Source organism: Misgurnus anguillicaudatus, chromosome 12 (genome assembly GCF_027580225.2).
Source record: "Misgurnus anguillicaudatus chromosome 12, ASM2758022v2, whole genome shotgun sequence".
In the NCBI taxonomy this organism is placed as follows: domain Eukaryota; kingdom Metazoa; phylum Chordata; class Actinopteri; order Cypriniformes; family Cobitidae; genus Misgurnus; species Misgurnus anguillicaudatus.
In genome coordinates, this window is record NC_073348.2 from 18,508,718 (window position 1) to 18,534,206 (window position 25,489).

At 37.9% G+C, this 25,489-nt stretch overlaps 1 protein-coding gene across 2 annotated transcripts in view; it reads right to left on the minus strand.

Annotated features, from left to right (window-relative positions):
• Nucleotides 1-628: 628 nt before the first annotated feature.
• Nucleotides 629-25,489, minus strand: part of adamts6 (ADAM metallopeptidase with thrombospondin type 1 motif, 6) — a 106,216-nt gene continuing 81,355 nt past the window's right edge. For both annotated transcript variants that reach the window (XM_055208973.2, XM_055208972.2), the window contains 7 exons: nucleotides 22,784-22,947; nucleotides 19,821-19,959; nucleotides 17,847-17,976; nucleotides 14,570-14,774; nucleotides 13,918-14,094; nucleotides 6,255-6,411; nucleotides 629-4,658 (listed from right to left, as the gene is read on the minus strand). In XM_055208973.2, coding sequence (XP_055064948.2) covers nucleotides 4,549-4,658; nucleotides 6,255-6,411; nucleotides 13,918-14,094; nucleotides 14,570-14,774; nucleotides 17,847-17,976; nucleotides 19,821-19,959; nucleotides 22,784-22,947 — 1,082 coding nt within the window. In that variant the 3' untranslated portion in view covers nucleotides 629-4,548. The remainder of the gene's footprint in view (nucleotides 4,659-6,254; nucleotides 6,412-13,917; nucleotides 14,095-14,569; nucleotides 14,775-17,846; nucleotides 17,977-19,820; nucleotides 19,960-22,783; nucleotides 22,948-25,489) is intronic.

Sequence of the window (25,489 nt, forward strand, 5' to 3'; positions counted from 1 at the left end):
ACTTCTCGTCTTGCACCAGCCCTGTGATGCGCCAGCGCGACCTCACATAATGCGTCATCAAGTCAAAAGGTCACCCATGACGTATGCAAAACTACGTCCCAGTTTTTACAAGTATGGAGAAGAGGACCGTTCCAACGTTGTTATATGTGGAATGATACTAATTAATGTCTTTGTCCGTTTATTGTTTAAAATTGTCCGCAAATCTGCATTTCACATATGGTAGCACGTGACCTTTCGACGTGCTTACGCAATTACGTGACTTGAAGCTGCGTTGAAACTGTAAACTGTTGAGGTCCAATAAAGTCTATTCAATTGAGAAAAATGCTGGAATTTTTTTCTCAAAAAACATAATTTCTTCTTCTCAGATATTAAAATGGAGTAATGTCAAATTTGGTGCTCCAAAGCCCTCATCCGCATTACCTAAGAGAACATGCTGGACATTCTCAATATTTCTTTTGTGTCGTACAGGTTTGGAACGACATGAGGGTGAGTAAATGCTGACAGACTTTTCCTTTTCGGGTGCATCTTTTTTTAATGAATGAGCCTCTTGTTCTCAAACAGTAAACCCATTTAGAACACTTAACCCATTTGTTGGAAACCACAGACAAACATCTTAAACAAACACAACCCATTTAAAGTCATTTTTATTCATGATCCAATACATATTGTAGGATTCACCACAAAGCCAAAGGACTGAGAATGTTAAAGTTATTATGGGAATATCTTCTTTTCATACCCTTTGACACCATAAACATAATTCATTATTATTTTTCGTGAGCACTGATCCTCACCATACAAGCATACGTACCATCAAACACACAGACTCGCACGATAGCATTCTGACATAGTTTAAAGTAGGACACATTCAAACTCACATTTTAATAGAGACTGAAACAGGATCGTGAATATCATTCCACCTCATTGTTTTCACTACTAAACTAGATTTGCATGTTCGCATGCAGTGAAACATACATAGGACAAGTGACAAATGGCAATAAATTAGCATATAATTTACAAATGAAAAAAAATTAGTAACAGTGTACCAACATTATTACTGAATATAAAATGTAAGCAACTATTCACAATAATGCAAAACTCTCTTGTTTAGGTACGGGTTAAACAATGTGACATTCAAAGACACAAGTTCACAGCGATGAGTACCAGTTTCATTGAGTGTCTATAGCCTCCGTTTCCCAAAGCCAGTAATCTTCGTAACATCCAAAACATTACAAAGCACAGCTTCAGGATGCTCAACAGTTCCTCGGTCCAATGTTCGTTATTGAATAATACTACTTTAAACATTTCATTACAAATATATAACTGATTAATATCATGTTTGTGGCTACAATATAGTAGCAGCAGCAGATTGTATGATTAACAACAGTCCTCAGAGTTTCATCAATGTGATACAACATGGTTAGGGTTTGCTCAAATGCGTGCTGTAGATCACTCAGGTTAGAGATTATGGAAAATACATTTATAGTTAGTGGAATGTTTAAACCAGTGAGGTAAAGAAAAACGGACTAAAGCTTTGTTCCAATACCTAGTAAGCTGCCTTCCATTCCTAAAAATCAAGGTGCTTTACGATGCCATAGAAGAACCATTTCTTTCATGCATTTTTATAGTCTGAAGATCCAATACAAAGTACTTTTGTTTAAAGTTCTTACCATACAGCCAAAAATGCTTTTATGGCATTGTGTAGCACTTTTATTTGTATTAGTATGATGGTCCATTAGGTAAACCAATAAAAGATCACCAATACTCGGCATATAACATCGTGGACCAGCATGGATCACAAATTGCTGCTTGTCGTTTCAGCAAGAGAGTTTGATGTTAAAACACATTTTTAAACTAACAATGAAAACGCTTAACAACGATGAAAATACAACGCTCATACAAATATTAGGCAAAATAGTTCATTTTTAATAAGACTGAGACATGTATTTCACATTATACTTTTTCTCTTTAACTCTGAAGGGGGTCGCACACCGTTTTAATACAATTTGAACACATTGTTTTTTATGAGTATACACACAGCCCGCAGCCCAGCTTTGACTCAGGAAGTTGCTCAAATCCCTGTCGTGCCACAGAGCGCCACTCACATAGTTTAACATTAAATAACATCATATTTGTCCCAAATCATTAGCGATTAACATTGGCTGCTAATGTATATCATGCATCACACTATAGGGTATGTAGTTCAACCATCTATACTGTTTAAGATCGTATAGAATCAATATATATTTGGCACTAATTTGAATTGAAGTTGTGTGAATTTACATACTAAAGGTGTATTCACACTAACACTGATTAAATCGATGGAGGTCGGCGAGTCTTTCTACTGCTGGTTGCTAGTAGCTGCTGGATCACATTACCTCCACTTTCCACTCCCATTTGTGAATTTTTTTGTCAGTGTAGTGTGAATAGTCCTTCATGCAGTGTTGCCGAAAAGATTAGATACGAGGAGCGTTAATGAGACCCAGGGGAACACTTAAAAACTTTTTCTTTCCTTGAAGTAAATATCTGCCGGGCTACCTCTGTGATTGACGTGTCCAGCACTTTGAATTATAACAACAGAAAGACATTGATAATAATAATAACCAATAGCAATTATTATTATTATTCTTAAAATAACAATATAAACGATCACATGTCCGCGGCGCCCAGCTTTGACTCAGGAACTTTCTCAAAACCCCTGGGAGTTGTCCTAGATGAGTCTCGACGCGGCGCTGAGCTGCGCGTCCGGTGTGTGACCCCCTTGATTCAGCTGTATCCCAGAATTTCCTTCAGCACAAACTTTGATTTTTGCAATAGCTTTAAAAAAATAACTTATACATTGAATAAATGTATATCGACCTTTGCAATGTGAGTCTACGATCGCCTGCAATGCTTATTAGGTAGGCAGCTTGCTAGGTTTTAGAACAGACCTAAACTGTCCTCGGTTTATTGTCATAGTCAGTTGCAAAGACTGCATACCCAGAATGCATCAGGATCTTGTAGCACCTTGAGTCAAAAGAACGGCAGATAAACAAACAGTCCTTCAATGCGGGAAGAAAAGCACCATTGGTAGTGAATAGCTTGTGGGTTGAAAGCAGTGCGATGTTGGGAAAGGATGGGGCGAGGGGGTTTTCTGGAGCTAGTCCGGATCTGTGGGGTCTGGCAACGTATTTGGGCACTGGCCCTTTGCTTAACTATGATAAAGCGTCAGCATCATTAACCTGGAGGTCTTCAGCAAGTCATCTGTGTGCTGATAAACTGTGTAATAATGTAGTGGAGCGTCTCTGTGGCATGCATTACATGCAAAAATAATTGTGTCTGGGCCTCATAACAGACACGCAATTGTCAAAACCTCAGAATTTAAAGCGGAGTATGGATCCATAAAGCAGAATCACAATCATTGTGTGTCTCAAGTGTCCGTAATAATTCTAGAGACACAATAACAGAAACGTCCCTACTGAACTAATCTCATTGTCTAAATCGTTCAAGTTTTAGACAATGTTTGAATTCTTTGGCCGATGTTTCTCTGTAATATAGGTGACTAACACACGATTCGCCAGCTTTAATAGAGATTTTTCCAGCACAAGCACCAAAGCATCCAATCCTATTACCCTGTTTTTCTTCAGGCCCTGGATCTTATTTTATTAAAAGATGTCAAAAATCTGGCAGCTGAGGTCCCATAGTGTCCGTTTTGATGATGATGAATAATTTGCCAAATGAATACATTTAAATCTACATTACCCACATTGAGGTTATTGATTTCAGTATACTGCATGCATATCTACAGTTTCTTGGGAATCTCCTTCCACTCTCAAAGGGAAACAAACTGATCATGCATCACACAAAAGGGTATGTAGTTCAGCCATCTATACTGTTTAAAATTTAAAGCGTATAGAATCGATATATATTTGGCACAATTTGAATGGAAGTTGTGTGAATTACATACTAAAGGTGTATTCACACTAACATTGATTAAATCGATGGAGGTCGGTGAGTCTTTCTACTGCTGGTTGCTAGTAGCTGCTGGATCACATGACCTCCACTTTCCACTCCCATTGGTGGTCACCACATTTTTGTCAGTGTGAATAGTCCTTCATGCAGTGTTGCCGAAAAAGATTAGATACGAGGAGCGTTAATGAGACCCAGGGGAACACTTAAAAACTTTTTCTTTCCTTGAAGTAAATCTCTGCCGCGCTGCCTCTGTGATTGACGTGTCCAGCACTTTGAATTATAACAACAGAAAGACATTGATAATAATAATAACCAATAGCAATTATTATTATTATTATTCTTAAAATAACAACAATAACGATCATTTTATACATTCCCACTTCACAGAAGTGAAAATAAAACAAAGGTTGTCAGCTGAATGCTGAGCAGTGGTTTGAGTTCCACAGGGGTAAAAGCAGTTGTGTATACTGTATGTGTGTGTGTGAGCGAGTGAGAGAGAAGTATTGTTTGTGCCCAACGATGGTCTGCTTTTCTCTCTGCCCATTTTCTCTCTCTCTCTCCCCTTTTGTTTCTCAGCATCTGTCTTTGCTTCTCATAGGGTCAATGTCCTTGGCACGTTTTGCAGCACATCTGCCTGAAGTACGCGCGGCTGCAGAACTTGAACTTTAGCACCAATGGGCAGTATGCCACCTTGTTTACGTCTTTGCACTCTAGGGGAAAGGAAAAAAGAGGGAATGAGAGACTGAAGTGAAGGACTGAATAAAGCATCTGAAGAACCATGACAAGTTTAGACCAGCCTTTCAATTTCAAAAAGGGTATGGGATAAAAGTTCTTCAGACTATATCAAGGTAATAAAGAAATTGTTTTTTTAAGAACCTTCCACTGAATGGAACCAAAATGGTTCTTCTATGGCATCACTGAGAAGAACCTTTTGTAACGCAAATAAAGGGAAGGTCTTGGAAGCAAGGTATAGATGGATTCCTTGACTGACTTTGTCAAGAAACTTGCCGCATTAGGAATCTTTACTCGTTTCCTAAGTTCTTTAATGAAAAGCGTGCTCGGGTTTCCTATGGGGACAAACTTCTGGGTTCCCGCAACGCGAGTCATATTTCAGTCGTCTATGTGAATCCTGGAGGTAATCAGCGCATGGGTGAGCTGCTCGATTTTTCATACACTGGTAGAATGGAGCTCATTGCAAACGCTCAACACTCATCGTCTTCTCACTTAGACATCAATTACCGGTCCGTATAAATCTCACCATCCTTCGTGTCACACGATAATGACAGAGTGCAATGGATATTTTCCACCACTTCGCCTGGGCTAATGTTCATTTCATCTGTACTGTGTTGGCAGCTAGTCATGTGTAGCCAGACCTTTGACTTAACAGCACAACCACCTATTCTGATAAAAAATAATAATTGCATTCTCCACAGTGATGCTATAGAAGAACCATTTTTGTTCCCCAAAGAAGGTTTTTAAAAGTCTGGAGAACCTGTTCCCACTACAAAGAAACTTTTATGCAATGGGAAGGTAGATGTTACAGGTTCTTTATAGAACCATACAGAACCTTTATTTTTAAGTTTGTTCAGTTCAAAAACAGCCCTGTATCAATCAATTTCCAGTTCTTCTGTCTTGTCAAGGAGCGTGCGGGTGACGCCTTTTGAACTAGGGTCAAATTAGGCTAGAGTTGGGGCCCTATGTTTCCATCTCCTCTGAGAACAGGTTAAGAGGCCCTCACAAGGGCCGCTATCAATAAACAATCTCCACACCTCGAGGCCGGCAGCTTAGGATTGCTCCAGAGCCAAAACTTTTCCTGAAAAACAACTATGACTCAGGACCTGGATACAAGCCTTTTATGACTATTACACCATCTAAAGAATGATTTTCTGCGTTAGTGCAGAATCTCAGCAATAATGTTTTCCTTATTAACATCAAATTCAAGCAGACACTGTATCCCTGCTGTTGATTAAGGTACAACTAATCCCATTAGGGCGCATTCGGAGAGATAATCGAACACTGCTTCTCAAAAAAACAAAACAAAAAAAACCACGTGATACGGATCCATCTCGTGATGGTCACGGAACATTATTGAATCCAGGATCGCCCAAAACACTGTCCAGCTTCCAAACAGAGGTAGTTCATTACGGGCAAGAATAGAACAATATAATCCTTTGTTAATTCAAAATTGAACGCAGAGGCCGCAGACGATGTAAATCTCAACACCGTGATCAATAACAGATGGAGCTCGTGCGAACAGTCATCATCTTCGCTCTTTTGCAGGATTAATGTGAGGATAACTGACTTACCGTCGCCGCCAGAGATGGGCGTGGCGTCACACTTGCTTTCGCACTGTTGCATGGTGTTGGGTCGCAAAGACTCGGGACAGTCGTTGGAAAGCTGTCCCGTGTACGACACGCACTGAACGGTCCGCATCTGTTGGCCCAGTCCACATTGAGCAGAGCACTGAAGAGACACAATCACAACAAGCTTTTACTTTTTTCTGTTCATCCATGTCTTAAATACAGCCGTTGCTTCTGGTCCTCCTGAGACACAAGCTGTTACTTTTTTGTTACTTTAAAATGGCAGCATGTCACATTTGTGGCCTTCCAGCTGACTATCAATGGGATGTTATACAACATGGGATGTTATACAAGGCTTCATCTATACTCCATTTATGTGGCAGTCCTCATTTACTTTAAGGGCCTCAATAAGGGGGCGTGTACACCAAAGCGTTTAAACGCTGCTGAAATGCCAGACGTATGCTAACTGTGGGCACTTGTCAGCGTTTTTCAGAAGGGCGCTTTGATTGTTTGGCATCGGTTGGTTGCTGTGGTATTTTTTGTGCCCCTCCTCCACTGTGATTGGATGCTTGGTTGAATAGTGACATTAGCCATGTTTCCATCACTATGATTTTATGTACATTTTGAAGTATCGCATCAAAAACGATTAATGGAAATGGCAAATTTTCATAAAAAAATCCCTAAAATCGCAAAAAAGTTTTTGATTCTCGCTTGAGGTCGAAAAGGAGTAAATGTGAATAATTGGAGATATAAATGCATTTGTCGAATTAATTCTGACATAGGTAACGTTAAACCCACATGTCAGATCGTCTAGTTGTTTCCGCTGTTGTTGTTTTTACCATATATGGGGCTCTAAGTCATCCCAGTGGCCTTGCTGCTAGAGCCTTCATCAAAAATGCTGCATTCTCTTCTCTGTGTCCAGCATTCAGTTTGGCAATTACAAGCTGCACGGCTAATAAATTAATAACCCCATTGTGACTACATGCAGTCCTGTTTAAATTTTCCACGCATACCTTGTTTTGTTTACTGTTGGTTACTAGGTTACCAATATCACCGTCATTCGCTCAAACAACTCGACGGAAACGCACCTACACTGCAAAAAATTACTTTCTTACTTAAATGCGAATTACATTGCAAAAATTACTTTCTTATCTTGTATTTTTGCCTTGTTTTCAATAAAAATATCAAAAAAGTCTTTAATCAAAATGCATTTTCTTGAGGAGCAAAATGACCTAAGACTAGTCTAGTTTTTAGACAAAAAATATACAATATAATTGAATTTGTTTATAAAACAAGCAAAAATACCTGCGAATGGGGTGAGAAAAAAATCTTGAAATAACTTTTTTCTCACCCCATTGGCAGATATTTTTGCTTGTTTTAAGAAACATATTCACTTAAATTGTATTTTTTTGTCTAAAAACTAAACTTATTTTTTAAGGACATTTTGCTCATCAAGACAATGCATCTTGATTTAAGAATTTTTAGATGTTTATACTGAAAACAAGACAAAAATAATAAGTAAAAAAGTCATTTTTGCAGTGTAATTCGTGCATTTCTTTGTTTTTCTTTTTTTGCGAATTTCGAAAAGGGTCGCTTTACGTTTGGATGGAAACCCAGCTTTTGACAAACTAATTGTTTCACCCATTTTACAACTCTGGGCGCTACATTGCAAAAAATGATTTTCAAGAAAGAATTTTATTTAATACTAAGTAATTTTTTTCTTGAAAATCATTTTTTGCAGTGTAAGCGCAGAAAACAAAGAAAAGCGCGGGGCTTCCATTGATAACAATTGAAAACATACGCCAGCCACAGGGTAAACGCCTTGGTGTACGCCCCTTAAATAACTTTTGTTTATATTTAATTATAAAAGGTGCAGATTACATCTTTTACATTAAAGAAAGAGTGGCCAGGATATTCTTCTTCAAACAATTTGGGGGGTGAACTGTCCCTTTAAATGCACACCACAGGAGTTACTGCATTAAATGGAATGATGCTGTTCATCATGAAGAGTTACGGTTATTAGGCAAATCGACATGCAGTACATTACAACAAAATCCCCTTAGCAACCCGATGTTAAATATTTTGCTCAGATGGACGATAGTGATAGCTTACAGATTATGCGCTCATGTAGTTTAACTGGCAGAGAAATTGTGTTGGCAGCATCAATTTTGCAGGTTCGAATTATAGTGGCCACACATATTGTACTGACTTGATATCCTGCATATACCCTCAAATGCAGTCTGTGCTTAATGTTTGTGCCCTGAAGTACTCCAACCAACCAGCAAGCTCTTGTTTACTATGCCATACAGTATTAAAAGTTGGATACATTTGAAATGACATAATTTTGAATCAAAACCAAATATCTCTTTCACTCGCACTCTGAATATCTAGATTGAAAGCCAGAACCTTCAAGAACTTAGTGATGGTGATACAAACTTGCGGACCATGACTTTTAAAAAAAAGTGCACGGAAACCAGTGGACCAGTAGGGAATAACTCTTTTGTGCAATACACATCAGACAATCTGTGGCACACTTGTGATTTCTGGCTTGGACTCAAGGAGCAAGAGCTACTTGTGAAATGTCATTGCAATAGTTTAATTGAGTCTCTGACTACTGTCAGCTGTTCTGCATTAGAGGGATGATGTTGCTACAGGCAGTAATTTGCTGTCTAAGGTGAAAGTCAGAGATGTATTCCAGTCGTCTTTGACAATGATGTAGCACACTGAGTCAATGGAAAACCGAATCGTTGCCTAGCTCCCCGATGCAATACACAAAATTAACTCATTAGTCATCGGCGGGTAGTGTGAACGGCACAGAAGTGCTGACATTACATGCTAAGACCGAGATCTGATGCGGGTTTAGTCATAAACACATGTAGGAGCCCTCGTGCTCGCAGTGAAGACATCTCAAATGAGTTTTTGCAGTCTTGACATTTCATCTCTTTTAAATTAAATGCACCTTATTAGAGTGCAAGCCCCTGACAGATGGGATATGTCAGTGGGATTTGAACCAATGACCTTTTGGCCCACTGTTCCCTGCAACAGTCTCTCCATTATGAGAGGCCCAGTTCACTGCAGCACATAGGCAAGAAAATCAGGCATGAGGTCTTTTTAATATCTCAATTGTTTCACCTAGACAGCAATGAGATGAAACAGACCGCAAGTCTGTAGCCTGCACTCTTAAAAATAAAGGTGCTACATGATGTCATAGAAGAATCATTTTTGGCTGTATGATTCCATAAAGCACCTTTAACCTCCAAAGATGTTTTACAAAATGTTAAGAAAGTAGAGGAAAATTTGTCTTATTTAAGAACCTTTGACTGAATGGTTCTTAGAAGAAACAAAAATGGTTCTTCTACGGCACCGTTGTGTAGCACCTTTATTTTTAAGAGTGTGCCTTAAAGTCTACAATCAATATTTGGAGATCAGATGATCTCAGCTACTTACATATTCTCATTAATTCTCCTATGGAGTTTAAAGAGAAACATCTGAGCCAGGAATTCTGGAAAGTGGACTTGTATCTCCTGCAACTTTATTTGGCATGTTTAATCTGGACTTCGGTTTTGTGTTCTCTTTTAATCATGTTAATGAAGATCTTTTATCTACATACACCACGGGATCCCCTCACATGGAAGTCGGCATCATGTTTCTACAGTAGCCTTAAATGGACAAACTGCTCTAAAGAGCGTGTTTCGTCTCTACGTTGTCTCTCAGACAATGACATGTTGGTCCTCTGGCAGCTACTGTAGCTTCTCTATGCATGTCGAAATTGAGGTTGGTTGCAATTTCGCAGTCTCACTGCTAAGATGCTGCTAAGAAACCCATACTGTACCTTTAAGGGGCTTTTTACACCTGGTCACTTCATGTTCTTTCTCTGATCGGATCTGATTTGTTAAAACTGTTCCATTTACATTTGGCAATATAAAACGGATAGGAATCCGATCTTTTACACCCGCGCAAAATGCAAATACACTATTCATTACTCCGCCTTAAATAAACTTACCCTTAAGACGATGTTTATGCACTTACTGTATGTTGTACTGTATTTTGGGCAGGGGACGCGTGTCTCCTTGCTCGGCATGAGCTGGAGCGCGCAGTACAGAGCAGCAGGAGAGTGACGCCGTGATGATTTAACATACAGGTCCATGACGGGGAAAAGCGTTCACAAAACTCTCTCTTAAAGTTGTATTCTTTGTTTAATATCATTGGAGTTCATCATTGGACTTTTTTATTGGTTCTAGAAAGTTTTTTTACACACTGTTGTCGCTCCATAAAGCAATAAGCGTGTCGTCCTTGTTTGTTTGCCGGCTAACTTCCGGGTGACGTGCTTACGTTTGGGAGGAGTAAAGCGCTGACATATGTGGTTTCATCAACCAGATATATTTACACTTGTCCAGTTTCGTCTGAAATGCATCCCAGACCACCTCCTGAAGTGGTTTGAGCGATCAGATTTAAATCCATTTCGAAAACGTTTCGAGGGCATTTACACCTGCCAATGACGCTTCCCTGTTTTTACAGTAATCTATAATTCCGCTATTATTCATTAGGTGGCGCTCTTACCCAATTTATAAAAAACTGAAGCAAAAACTAATTTAAAAACATTTTAAACTTCGTGTATGTTTTGATAATCGTTCTAAATCGGATCTCTAACAAAATTCCTTTACAAAAATGCAATTATTTCAGCTGTTTGCTCAAATTTTGGTATTTTTGAAGAAACATTCCCATATTTAAGAGGTTATAAAAAGAGAACAAATTAAGATAGGATAAAACTTTTTCCCCATTTTGTTTGTTTGTTTGAAAGCAAGAGGGTCTGTTCTTTCATTTGATATATTTCTATGTTTATATATTTATACAAGAAAATTTTCCTGGAAGGCATTTTGTGGAAAAAAAAATGCTGGTGGGCAACTTTAAAGCAACACTATGTAGTTTCCATGTAAAAATGACTTGCAGCTCCCCCATGTGGTTGAAAAGCACAACAGTGCCTGGTATCAGCCACTCTTCTGCAGGCAGTGGGAGGGGCGGGGCTGTGTGCTCTACCCTCCACCGCCACTTTCAGAGTGTGCTTGTAGCAGCTAGGAGGCTGCTCAGGTTGCAGCAACAGTACAATTTGTCCAGTTAAAAGTTGTTCTATCACTGAAATAATTTTAGAGACGTTATTTAAAGGTAAAAAAACTACATAGTGTTGCTTTAAAAAAAAGATTGGTGATCAACGAGTTAATGTGTTCATAAGTTACATTTGCATTTGGCGATGCAAAGTGGCTTACAGTGAATTATTTTATCACAATGTGTGTTTCTGGGAATGAACCCATGACCTTTTGCGCTGCTAACATAATCTTCTATCAACTGAGCCATAGGACTTGGTTTAAACCTTTAAAATGGGCCTCTGTGGTCCTTCAAAACAGTGATATGTTTGTAAGGATTGTTTAAAACAACTGTTTGCAATTCTGATTGATTCTGCTAATGTCACCATTAATGTATCGGACGCACACGAGTTGTCCCAGATACACGGCTAGCTCGAAGTTAACTTCCAGTCTGTATGCGTTAATCAGTCTGGCTAGTGGCTAAACTGACCTCTGGAACAAATAGGTTGTTTTAATGTTTCAGTTTCCTGAAAATAAGGGGAGACGGCGAGCATGGATCACTGTCTGAAAAGAGATTTGGCAGCCAGGCAAGAATTTATGGATCTGTAGCTAACATAGTATACGTTCATTTTACAAAGTAACAGTAGCTCAGTGTAGCAGTTAGTTTATACGCTTTAGCTATGATTTGAACTAAGGTAATTTACTTTATTTCTGATAACAAGCAAAATAAATAACCTTAAACTAGTCTGTTATTATTGATTCTTTACGGAAGTCTACCAGAAGTTAAGTTTGGTCCCCAAAAGCCGTTTGTGTATGTTGTTGCTGCTGAAACCATCTATATCAGGGGAGGAGAACCCTGGTCCTGGAGGGCCACTATCCTTCAGAGTTTAGTTCCAACCCTAATCAAACACACCTGAAAAACCTAATTAAAGTCTTTAGGATTACTTGGAAATGAAAAGCAGGTGTGTTTGATTAGGGTTGGAACTAAACTCTGCAGGACAGTGGCCCTCGAGGGCTTCCCATCCCTGATCTATACCATGTAATAGAGATCATTTTTAATCAACCAATCAATTTCCAAAGGATCAAATAATTTCTCATTGAGCAATGTGTTGAAAATGTCACAACTAGGTTGCTGAGTGCACATATTCAGCATGTCTTCTGTTTTCAGAATGATTGGCCTAAGAGTCTGCTGTCTCCTTTTTAAAACATGTTCTTGGCATTGACAGAGATCCTTGTCTACTGCAGAGATAAACTTGAAACAACCTGGATGATATTAGCACCACTTACACACTCTTGGCCCGGTAAACTCGCTGTCACTCATGAACACACACGTCACTGGCTTTCCAGAGACTGAAGTTTATCATCCGAGTGTAAATTCTGTTGACGTCAACTAAACACATGGTTTTTCTCAGTCTGCCTCTTCATGTACAGATGTGTTTGATGGCGATCGCTGATCCAAAAAACCCAAACTTTTTCTTATTTGTTTTAAAACGTTAGCGCTCCAAAAAATCAGATTAACAGTCTGCATCTAACGCTTCCAACCAGTATTTTGATTGGTCTTGAAATCTCAATTGTTCCTAGTAGATAGGGTTGAGATTAACTATGGAGCAAACTGCTTCTAAGTTTTTATCAACCTGATCTCACGAATTTCCGTGGCATAGTCACGGAATTTTGTGCTCATTTTTCCGTGGCATTCTCACGGATCTCCGCATTTTTCTGTGGCCCTGCTACGGACTGTCTTTTTCCGTGGAATTCTCATGGATTGGTTACTCAACTGTTTTGTCCTATTTTCTTACCATTTTCGCTTCGGTTTAGGGTTAGATTTACATGAAATGACATCCTTACCCAAACCCAACTCTAACCCCAGCGCCAGGCGACAATTGTTTGAAGTTTAGAAAATATAAAAGAATAAATCAGAAAAAATAGTATAAACTAATAGTTAAAGTGACATACTAACGCAAACACCAAATCTAACCCTAAACTGAAGTGAAAATGGTTTGAAAATAGGAAAAAGCAGTTGTAACCAATCCGTGAGAATGCCACGGAAAAAGACAGTCCGTAGCAGGGCCACGGAAAAATGCGAAGATCCGTGAGAATGCCACGGAAAAATGAGCACAAAATTCCGTGACTATCCCACAGAACTTTGTGAGATCACGTTGGTTTTTATCCTGATAGAAAGTATTCTCAGTAACGTGGTCTCAAACTGTGTTCAGATTTGCTGAGATATTAAGGAATAAAAGTTAATGGAATTAATTTTCAATTTCCCAGTTAAATCTTCCAAACCCAATGGCATAATTTTGCATGGTTTTGCAGGGCATATAATTATTGGTAGAACTATGGTTTATCCTTATTAGTGCATTAACTTACTAGCCTACGTCACGGCGCAAGCTGGATGCGAAACAGTGTTACCAAACAAACTAACAAAATTTAGCTAGCTAGCATAAATGAAGTGGTCAGCGGTCTTTCTGCCTCCATCTAAACTCCGCCCACAAAAACCCCTACATTAGATCCTTTTTCAGTTAATGAACATTGTAAAGTGTTACCGATTTTTTCTCTAAAGTACAAAAACAGTAGTTAACTGATGTTACCTGTCCCCATTCTCCAGGGATCCATCGTGGTGGTGGGCAGCGCCCGAGGCTGCACCGTATTCGCACCGGAGGTTTGTTATGGTCAGAACAGAGGGCAGGTGGGAAGGTTTTGGTCAGGTCGCTACTTTTACACAGAACAATGCGATGTTTGAATCCAGGACCACATTTTGGGGTACACTACAAATAAAGCCAACATAAACAAAACAAAAAAACAATAATGAAATATTGTTAGATAATATTAATCACAGTAATGCACAGTACTGTGCAAAAGTTGTAAGCTGCCATGCCACTATTAGATTTGTTGTTTTTGCAATGGTATAGTAACCGTATATAATTATTTCTTAGTCTCTTTATTAGAATACAACCAGAAAATCCAGGAAATTTGTATGTAATAGAATAAAATGATGAAATATTTAGTGTGACCTCCTTTTTGAGCAATCGTAGGAACCTGCAGACTTTCTTAAACCTAAATGAAATTAAATCTTGAAAAAGTTTAAGATGTGCCACGAAGAGAGGTCACACTAAAATCTGTTTAATATTAAATATTTCTTGTTTTATCTTAATAAAAATTTAAGTGAAATATTTTTGCACAAAACTGTAAATAATCTATATATGACATATAACAATAGTATATAACGAATCCATCGATTACCTCTGACCAATCCAGAGTCACCCATTGAGGTGGGCAGGACTGATTGTTACAGGACTCTTGTTCTATTGGTCGATGGGTCAGACAGTGACTGTCTTCTAAAGTCTCTTCCTCAGCAGGTCCGATTTTACGTATACACAAAACGGTACGTGTACGGACGCCTCCATCGCAGGTTTTCCCACATTCAGACCAGTCACCTATAAACCACCTGCAAAACAAGTACACCGCTATTTCAAATTCTGAAATGTTTTTGTTAAATTGGGTTTTCCCTTAATTTAGCAAAATTAGACATTCTGTCCTGTCGCTGGCCTGTGAAATGCAGACATTTTCTAGAAATTTCTCATTTCATTCCTGCTTGTCCGCAGATCCTCAAAGAGTATTAAGATGTAGATACCATGCTCAGAAAAAGCAATGGACCGCATGTCTCATAAAACAAGTCAAATAAATAAAAAAGTGTATACATTTATTACCAAATAAATTGGTTGTTATCTGTTATATGATTAGAAAGCACTAACCTTCCCCAAAAACCACAAGGCATTCTCAAATGACATTTTTGGGCCAGACAGTTTCATGCTTTGATATCGACTGAAGATCAAAATAGATTTTAGATTGTTATTTTGATGCCCATATTGTGGTTCAGGTTCACTCAACCATCCACTGGCAAGACGTTGAAGCCGAGCGGCCAAAACCATTTAATTCCTCTTTCCAATTTAAAAACTGAACTCCGCTCTATCGCTCGCCCCATTGAGCGTGTCTGGCTCCCGCGCACATGCATACTCCACACGTTTGTGGAGACTGTCCTTTGAGGGTTCATAAAGTTCACTAGCCAATACAATTAAACGCAGGTGATCGCTCATATTTTTTTGGAGGCCTTTAGGATTTTTTGGCACCGAAGTCAAAATGAAAATGGGTAACATATGAAGAAATGAATCATTTGCTTGAGGTCTATAGCCAAGGTGCTATGAAGACAAACTAAGTCCTATGGGTTATGACCTATTTGAGTTTTTATTGCTGGGCAGCTCTATAGAGTTTTGATAAGGCTCATCAAAATAGGATTAAGGGGGTTATTTAATCTTTAATATAATTCACATGTATCCGACAAACGGCAATAAACACTGACATTCGAAATTGGCTGTTGGATTAAGAACAAACATGTTTGCATGTGTTTGTAATATAAGTGTGAATTAACTTTTTGGTTTGCAAAGAGTTCCATACCTTGAGTTTATCTGGGTCGTATTTTACACCAAATGAAAAAAAAATATTGCGTCACTAAATGAAAGCCTGTATTTATAAGATTGCTAATATGTACTGTTTTCGGCATAATGTCCTAATAAATTTATGTTGATTTTATGCTGAATTTATGTTGATTTTAAGTTTTATGACTGATCATCATTACCACATCACAGTAATAAGAAAGATATGTTTTCACATTACATTATGTGAAATTGGCAAGTGTTTCTCAAATTCATTAGGACATTGTTACATTTATTCATATTTATGTTGATTTTATGCTGAATTTATGTTGATTTTAGGTTATTTTGACTGCTCACCATTACCACATCAGAGTAATAAGACAGAAATGTTTTTACATTTCATAAGGACATTGCTACATTTATTCATAATTTTTATGTTGATTTTATGCTGAATTTATGTTGATTTTAGGTTATTTTGACTGATCATCATTACCACATGACCGTAATAAGAAAGAAATGTTTTCACATTACATTATGTGAAATTGGCAAGTGTTTCATAAATTCCTTAGGACATTGTTAGATTTATTCATAATTTTTATGTTGATTTAATGCTGAATTTATGTTGATTTTAGGTTATTTTGACTGATCATCATTACCAAATCAGAATAATAAAACAGAAATGTTTTTACATTTAAGTAATGTGAAATTGGCAATTGTTACATAAATTCATTAGGACATTGTTACATTTATTCATAATTTTTATGTTGATTTTATGCTAAATTTATTGTGATTTTAAGGTTATTTTGACCAATCATCATTACCACATCAGAGTAATAAGACAGAAATGTTTTTAGATTTAAGTAATGTGAAATTGGCAAGTGTTACATAAATTCATTAGGACATTGTTACATTTATTCATAATTTTTATGTTGATTTTATGCTAAATTTATTGTGATTTTAAGGTTATTTTGACCAATCATCATTACCACATCAGAGTAATAAGACAGAAATGTTTTTACATTTAAGTAATGTGAAATTGGCAAGTGTTACATAAATTCATTAGGACATTGTTACATTTATTCGTAATTTTTATGTTGATTTTATGCTGAATTTATGTTGATTTTAGGTTATTTTGACTGATCACCATTACCAGATCACAGTAATAAGACAGAAATGTTTCCACATTACAGTATGTGAAATTGGCAAGTGTTTTGTAAATTAATTAGGACATTGTTACATTTATTCATAATTTTTATGTTGATTTTACGTTAAATTTATGTTGATTTTAAGGTTATTTTGACCGATCATCATTACCACATCACAGTAATAAGACAGAAATGTTTTTACATTTAAGTAATGTGAAATTGGCAAGTGTTACATAAATTCATTAGGACATTGTTACATTTATTCATAATTTTTATGTTGATTTTACGCTAAATTTATTGTGATTTTAGGTTATTTTGACTGATCATCATTACCACATCACAGTAATAAGACAAAAAAATTTCCACATTACAGTATGTAAAATTGGCAAGTGTTTTGTAAATTCATTAGGACATTGTTACATTTATTCATAATTTTTATGTTGATTTTACACTAAATTTATTGTGATTTTAGGTTATTTTGACTGATCATCATTACCACATCACAGTAATAAGACAAAAAATTTTCCACATTACAGTATGTAAAATTGGCAAGTGTTTCGTGAATTCATTAGGACATTGTTACACTTTTTCATAATTTTTATGTTGATTTAATGCTGATTTTATTTAGATTTTAGGTTATTTTGACTGATCATCATTACCACATCACAATAATAATACAGAAATGTTTTCACATTACAGTGTGTGAAATTGGCAAGTGTTTCATACATTTATTAGGACATTGGACATTTATTCATAATGTTTATGTTGATTTGATGCTGAATTTATTGTGATTTTAGGTTATTTGGACTGATCATCATTACCACATCACAGTAATAAGACAGAAATGGTTTTACATTTAAGTAATGTAAAATTGGCAAGGATGTGTCATAAAAACCAGAAGTTCCAGTTTCTTATTTTGAGTTGTCAATGTTATATACTCACTCAGGAGGGCATGGCTCGGTATTACAGGGTCGTTGATTTTCTGGAGGCTTGCTGTCCGGATCGCAATAGCTGTTTTGGACCACCGAATTGTCGTCCAGCCTTTTACAAACCACCTCTTGCCTCTGAGAACCTGTTAAACGGATGATAAAACATCACTTACTACTTATTTCTTTCACCTTCGGCCCAGAAATCGTTTTCGACACTTCGGCAGCTAAATCAAAAAACCGTTGTGTGGTCGACTTGGGTCCCCGTGGTAAAACTAGTTCTCCGTCTCTGCTCTTGAGATTCACTTGTTGACAGAGCACTCTGAGGCATGGAAGCAATATTATTTTTCCCTCAGTATTAGACCTAGGTGTGTGAATGCCTCGGTTTAAGCGATTGTCTTTGTAAATGACTTTCACAGAGAAGACAATCTTTTCTTTGGCTCTTGCTCGTGAAAAGTGAGAGTTACCGCAGCAATGGCATAAAACTGCAGTATGCTGTGCTCTTGGCACCAGTGGCCCTTGGTGCAGGGGCTCTTTGGGGCCCATAAGGAAAGACATTAGCTCCGGTTAAGCCAGGTTTATGCCAAGCTTGGCTGGTGTGGTGGGCCACCTTGTGAGGTGGATCTGACGATTGCCAGTACGGCATTCTTGACTGGGTAACTTAAATAACAAAATACTTTAGTAAGACAAAAAAACTAAACTGGCTAATAGCAAAGTCATTGCGTTTGAGGGCAACTACAGAAGACAAATCTGATGACATCAGTTTATGAGCAAGCCTGTTATCAGTGTTGTTGAACATAATGATCAAAACAATCCAAGATCCATTACAGACGGCATCATTGAAAATTGATGGGAGTGTGTAAAAGAGATGAACCAAAGCCAAGCATCTGGCAGCGGTGTGAATTAAGTGAATCATTTTTAAGAGAATTTTACGGCTGTTTGCTTAGAAAAACTTGGGTGTTTAAACGCTCCACGTGTGGCCTGCCAACACAACAGACCTCGGTGGCAGGAGTTATATTAATAAGAAAGAATTTCTCAAATGACATAAGTGTTGCCCCAGGTTATTTTCAAATAAATCGAAATTGAGAACAAATGAGGTCGGTTTTGTGAAGCAGCTAATAGAGTCAAACCCTTTACAGACTGGCTTGCAATGTTTGCATTTTTTGGCCAATAGTATTTTGGATGTTTTTGATGGCTGCGCTTTAAAAAAAAAAGCAGAGACGAAAACTATTTATTTTTGTAAGAAAGCCATTTAATTCGGGCAGGCCGAACAGTCTGGTCGTATTTGAGGTAAGGCCCCACATTTACATGTGGTTACGACATTCAAATGTTGAAATATGAGACAGGCTCTCCGTTCCCTGCACAAGTTGTACATTACCAACACAACCACAATGAATTACAAAAATGTATGATCCATACAGCCAAACGTATTTTGTTAGGGAATGCGTTACCAACCCGTTCATATAATATGACATGGGGTGATCATTTTTGTCCAGTATGTCCACTTTTTAGATGACTGATCCATATCAAATGCACATCGAGTAAGGGCTAATGGCCTGATTGTTATCCTATTTATAACATGGTGGCTTACCGAATAAAGCAATGGATATGAATAATTGATGAGTTCAACTTATGTTCCTTTAGCTCAAATTTAAAAACGATAGTGCTTGCGATGCCAAGGTTGTGGGTTCGATTTCCAGTGAGCACACAAAATGATAAAGCGTTTATCTTGGATGCATCGTAAGATATTTTGGCTAAAAACTCATACATGTAGAATTATTTCAATGAGACATATGTAAATCTGTATAGCTCAGTGGTAGAGCATTGCATTTGCAGCGCAAAATGTTATGGGTTTAAACCAAGTACTGATAAAAATGTAAAGCTTGTAATGCACTGTAAGTCGCTTTGGATAAAAGTGTCTGCCAAATGCATAAATATATAATATATATAATATAAAACGTCATAAGGTTTGATATCAAGATAGTCTCACCTCCCGCACAAGTAGCTGAACACTCGGACCAGGACAGGTGGTGCCAGGAGAAGCCCACATCATTGTCACCGCTCCCTGTACGCTGGATCGGCACGTTGAATTTGTAGCGGATGCCCAGATTCTGTTCCTGTAGTAGCACCTGTAAAAGACACAGTGTTTTGCGACTTTTAGTGCTGCCTTAACAAAAACTGTTGCTAGTTAGATCGATGAAGGGTGTGTAAAAAATCTCAAGAAGCTGTGAAGAATATGAGCTCTTTTCTGATCAACAACAGTACTGTTTGTATCATATATATTGTTACATATGACAGGGGTTGATTTTGTAATACACATTTAAATATGTGACCCTGGACCACAAAACCAGTCAAAAGGGTCAATTTTTTGAAGATAAGATTTATACATCATCTGAAACTTGATGTCTGGTTTGTTAGGATAGGACAATATTTGGTAGAGATACAACTTTTTGGCAAAATCTGGATTCTGAGGGTGCAAAAAAATCGAAATATTGAGAAAATCACCTTTAAATTTGTCCAAATGAAGTCCTTAGCTCTGCATCCACACACAAAAATATAGGTTTTGATATTATATAATTATATAATTATTATATTTGATATTATAATTATAATATATAATTTATTCACGCTGCAAGTCTAGCATGGAAACCATGGACCTATTTTTCCCCTGAAATAGGGAACCAATCACAGAATGGGGAGGGGCAGCAAGATGATGACGACTTCTATGCGACACATCAAAGCAGTTTTGTTTATCCAACACGGCAGCAGACGTGAAGTTACTTTTTGATGCAGCGTTAGATAGTGTTCTAAGTAGTTTTGAATGCAAGTTTATTTAAAAAAATAACTTTTGGCGTTAAACAATTTCATATCCAAGAAGGATGTTTGGATATGGCAAGACATGATAGCCACCGAGTTTTATAGGACCAACCTGCTATAGGCATCGTCGTCGACGAAGTACAAATAACTTATAAATGGTAAGTGGTATTTATTAATATACCACGGGTCTGTTGAATGCTGTATTCTGATTGGCTGAGAAATGTTCCGTGGGTATGCATTAACTTCTGATAACCGCACACATAACTTGTTAAAAGTCTTAAAAATAGACACCAAAGCAATGTTTGTGGGAACCGTGGTATAAGAGGAATAATTGACTCCGGTCCTTTGAATTATTTGAAACTCCGCTTCGCGTCGTGCCGCATTGCACCTTGGGTGTGCATTATTTTCTTACAATTCAATGGCCCGTTGTCAATTATTCCTTACATATCATATTGTCATTATGCCTTTAGCCTACCTACTGTGGTTGTCACAGTGCCACTAAATTGTGTTGCTTTTCAATATCAATATACAGCTACCGGTTTAGTTGCAAAGCTTTCAGCTGTGTGCACACGTACCCGATAAAAGTTATTGACGCTTGAATTTATGTCATTCTACATACGTCATCTGGTATAATTGAAATGATTGGCTATGACCTACGTACAGACACATTTGATAGACATTCGTAGCGCCAATAAACAGCTCTGGGCATTCGTAAACCACGCCTCAAATACGAGAAAATGACCATATGGTTCCCAGACCACTTCTTATTCTCTATGAGACTGGTAACAACTACAATGTTTTTTCAACTTAAAATTTCACTTTAGATGTTACCAATTGAAGTAATCTTTTAATTTCAACCAGGAAAATTACTAAATATCTTTATAAATTTCACCCATACAATGTATTTATGGCTATTGCTTCAAATACACCCGTGCAACTTTTGTGGTCCAGGGTCACATATCTGTTGCAGTGCGTACAAGTGGCATATTTAATATCAGTTAAATAAATATATATTTTATACACTAGGTAACACTTTACAATAAATGTATACAATAATCATACAGCATTTATTATTCTTAGTTCATGTAACTTTGAGCATTTACTAATACACATTTAAAATCGAAAGCTGTATCTGTTAATGCACAATGCACTGACATGAAAAATTGTAGTGGCATAAACTAACATTAACAAATATTGATAAATGATGGAAAAGCTGCTCACTGTTAGTTTATGTTACCTAAAGCATTTATTTATGTTAACAAAATACAACCTCATTGTAAAGTGTTACCATATTATATGTGTTTTACATCTATCAGATGCTCTGTTATAAACTGCAAAGCCATGTTAACCAGTTCAATCCACAATGGAATGACTTGTGGTGCATTGGCTTCTTGTATATTTTTTAGCGCTGTTATGAGCGGATCCTGGGCAAAAGCAACTGCGGTTGCCGAGACCAAGCAGTGGGTCTTTCAGAATGAACACACACGCATGCATGCTAAAACATGTGCATGTATTTTCATTTGACCAGTCTGGGGTTTTCAGGGCAAGCATATAAAACGGGTAACTCTGAAACCGCAAGCTAGAGTTCATGTGAGGTTTGTACACAGATGTGGACTTAATTTAGAACGAGCCAAACAATTTTAAACACGCATATTGAAAACACACAGTCTTGCTTCTTTGTATCATTACTAGGAGTTTAATGTAAAACTGTTTGGTAACACTTCACATCATATTCACTATTAACTACATTTTGCCTAAATAACAATTAAGTTTAAGTATGGGGTAGGATTAAGGGATGAAGGATATGGTCACGCATTAATATGTCTTATCTTAACAATGTCTGTGGTAACCGTGGTATAAATGAAATAGTTGACTCCCAAGGTGGTAATGCGGCATGACGTCAAGTGGGGTTACACCGCGGTTGTGCATTTTGAAATAATTCATGCTTTATTTCATATTTGATTACATGTCAATGTGAACTTGAGAGCTCCTGCCACTATCAGGAAATGCTGTAAATGAGCTTATTATGTGTGCCTCCGCACAACCTATCACAGCATGTGAAAATACCCAACAGGTTGCTTTTCTATGTTACATGTACATCACTAGCCATACCTCATGGAAAAAAGACCTACTCACCATAACAACCAAATTTTCTGTCGTTGCTCCTAAAGCTTCTAGGGATTCAGGTTCATCTGTCGGCCTCTTATAATGAAAGGCGGTTCCTGCGATGTCGAATTTGCGGGGCCAGTCGATGGTCCAAGCTCCGTTGATGTAATAGTCGACCCCTTCCGATTTCAAAGCTGTGACAAGTAAGAGATACCACCGGTTACAACCTGACACAAGCGAGACGCTGCCAACAAGCAGAGAGAGTGATGTCAATGCTGTCATTCATCAACACAATGAGGATCGCTTTACAGCTCCGAGCTTCCTGATGTCATCAGTAATTTCACCCGCAGTATACAATGCTATGCAGCTCGTCCAGTAGATTCAGGGCTGATAGTTTTTAGCATTTCTTTAAGCATAGCACACCTCCAAATATGTAATCCTGTATTGTCGCAAGAGCCCTCATCTTCTTTATCAGGTCATATTATTGGAATTATGTCCGTCTTTGTACCATTAGCATTTTCTGCAACTTTCCTAGAGTATTTGTGTATTAAACTGGCCAAGACAATCTTACAACAATATTTAGCAGTTTAACAAGGTGGCCAAGTTGTACGATCCCATTCGTATGTATTCGGATGACAATCTTTGCATTAATGTATAGGACAAAAATGTGTCTAACATGACTTGTGCCATACTCTACATCAATTTAACCAATTTCCTAAGGTGGGGGGTGCACACCAAGCCTTTACTCTGGCGGCCGGCGTATGTTTCCAATGGAAGCTTGGCATCTTTCAAAAAAGCCAGCAGCTAGCGTTTTTTTCTGCGCCGAAAACTGGTGCTCAGCGTTTTTTTTCACGCTGAGGGGGCGTGCACACCAAAGGTTTTACCCCCGCGGCCGGCGCATGTTTTCAATTGATTCCAGTGGAAACTCAGCATTTTTCAAAAAAGCCAGCAGCTAGCCGTTTTTGAGAACCGGAGCTCTGTGGTTTTTCCGCGCTTGCCGATGAGCGTCAAGAGTTGAAAGAGATTCAACTTTGAGTAAAAAGCTCCGCTCGTCAATGTCAGTTCTCACACGGCCGTCCAATTACAGTGGAGGGGGGGCGGGACAAGTATCACAACAACCAACCGGCACATTGTACAACGACTGATAAACAAAGCAGAAGTATCACAGCAACCAAAGCGCTCAGCTGAAGAAAGCAGTCAGCTGAAAAAAGCTGGCAGTCGTGTCCGTATAAAAGCTTTGGTGTGCACACCCATAAGCGTGCTTTCTTTACCAAATATTAATAAGACATACAGTTGAGCTCAAAATTATTCATACCCATGCCAAAATTTTAATTTTATTTGTTGAATGGGTAATTTCTGACTGGAAAGGACACAAGTGGGCAAAGACTGTAGGACATTGTGTGTGCGATGTTAATGAAAAATAGTAGCTATTTGGTCTTTTACATTTTGACAAAATGTCCCATATTCAAAATTATTCATACCCCAGATCTAATCCCAAAATTCTTAGGAAAGGCAATCTGCTGCACCATTTTAAATGCTTCTGTTAACTTTAAGTATATTCCAGAGCAATCTTATCAACTATAAATTCAGACCAGCTAATACACCTGTTTGCTAGTCAGTTTCCGGTCATGAGTAAAACCAAGCAGCTTAGTAAGGACGTTAAGTTGTGCATGGATGGAAAGGCTATAAATGTATTTCCAACTGTTTTCAAGTACCAGTGGCCACTGTGCAAAGCATTGTTAAATAGTTCAAGGACTTTCACATTGTAAAAAATCTAAAAGGAGGTGGTAGGAAGCCAAAGTGACCCGTCCACTGCCAAGACTGGTAGTTTGGGAAGCTAAGAAGAATTCAAGGATCACAAGCAAAGCCATCCTGAAGAATCTACAGTAAGTAATGCTGGTAACAAAATTTCAAGGCAGACGCTCCAGCGCACACTGCACAAGGCTGGCCTTCATGGATACTGACCAAGAAGGACTCGACTTCTTCAAGAAAGGCACAGAAAAGCCCGTCTAGCCTTTTGCAAAAGCAAACCTAGACCATGAAGAAGCCTTCTTGCCACAGTACTATGGTCTGATGAGACAAAATTGAGATATTTGGACATAGGGTTGCGGCATTTGTTTGGAGAAAAAAGGGGAAGCATTTAACCTCAAGAACACAATCCCCACCATCAAGCATGGTGGTGGGAACATAATTCTTTGGAGGTGTTTTTCAGCCAATGGGGCGGGCAACCTTAAGATTCTGGAGCAAAACATCACACAGTGTGCAGAAAAACTTGACCTGGGCAAACATTAGACCTTCCAACAAGATAATGTTTTAAAGCACAGAGCAAAGGTGAATAAATAATTTGCAGGTAACAAAATAAATGTTTGGAGTGGGCAAGCCAGAGTCCAAGCCTAAATTCAATTATTAATTTGTGGAGAGAACTGAAGAGGACCTGGAGATCTATCAAAAACCTTGTCCCCAATTATAAAAACTGTTTGACAGCTGTCATGAAAAGTAAAGGCCGTTGATTATTGAAAAAGGGTATGAATAATTTTGGATAATACGAAACGTGCTGTATCTAATTCCAATATAAAACAGTTGTTTATGTTGGTTATTTTGGTAATGTTATTTACTTTGTACTACTTTGTAATGTTGTTTACTTTGTGAGTAAGACATGAATGGGCATTTTGGAGGAGGCGTGGCTTTGGATGGCGATTTGAAGGTAGGGTGGATTGTGATTTCAGTGCTAAAGTT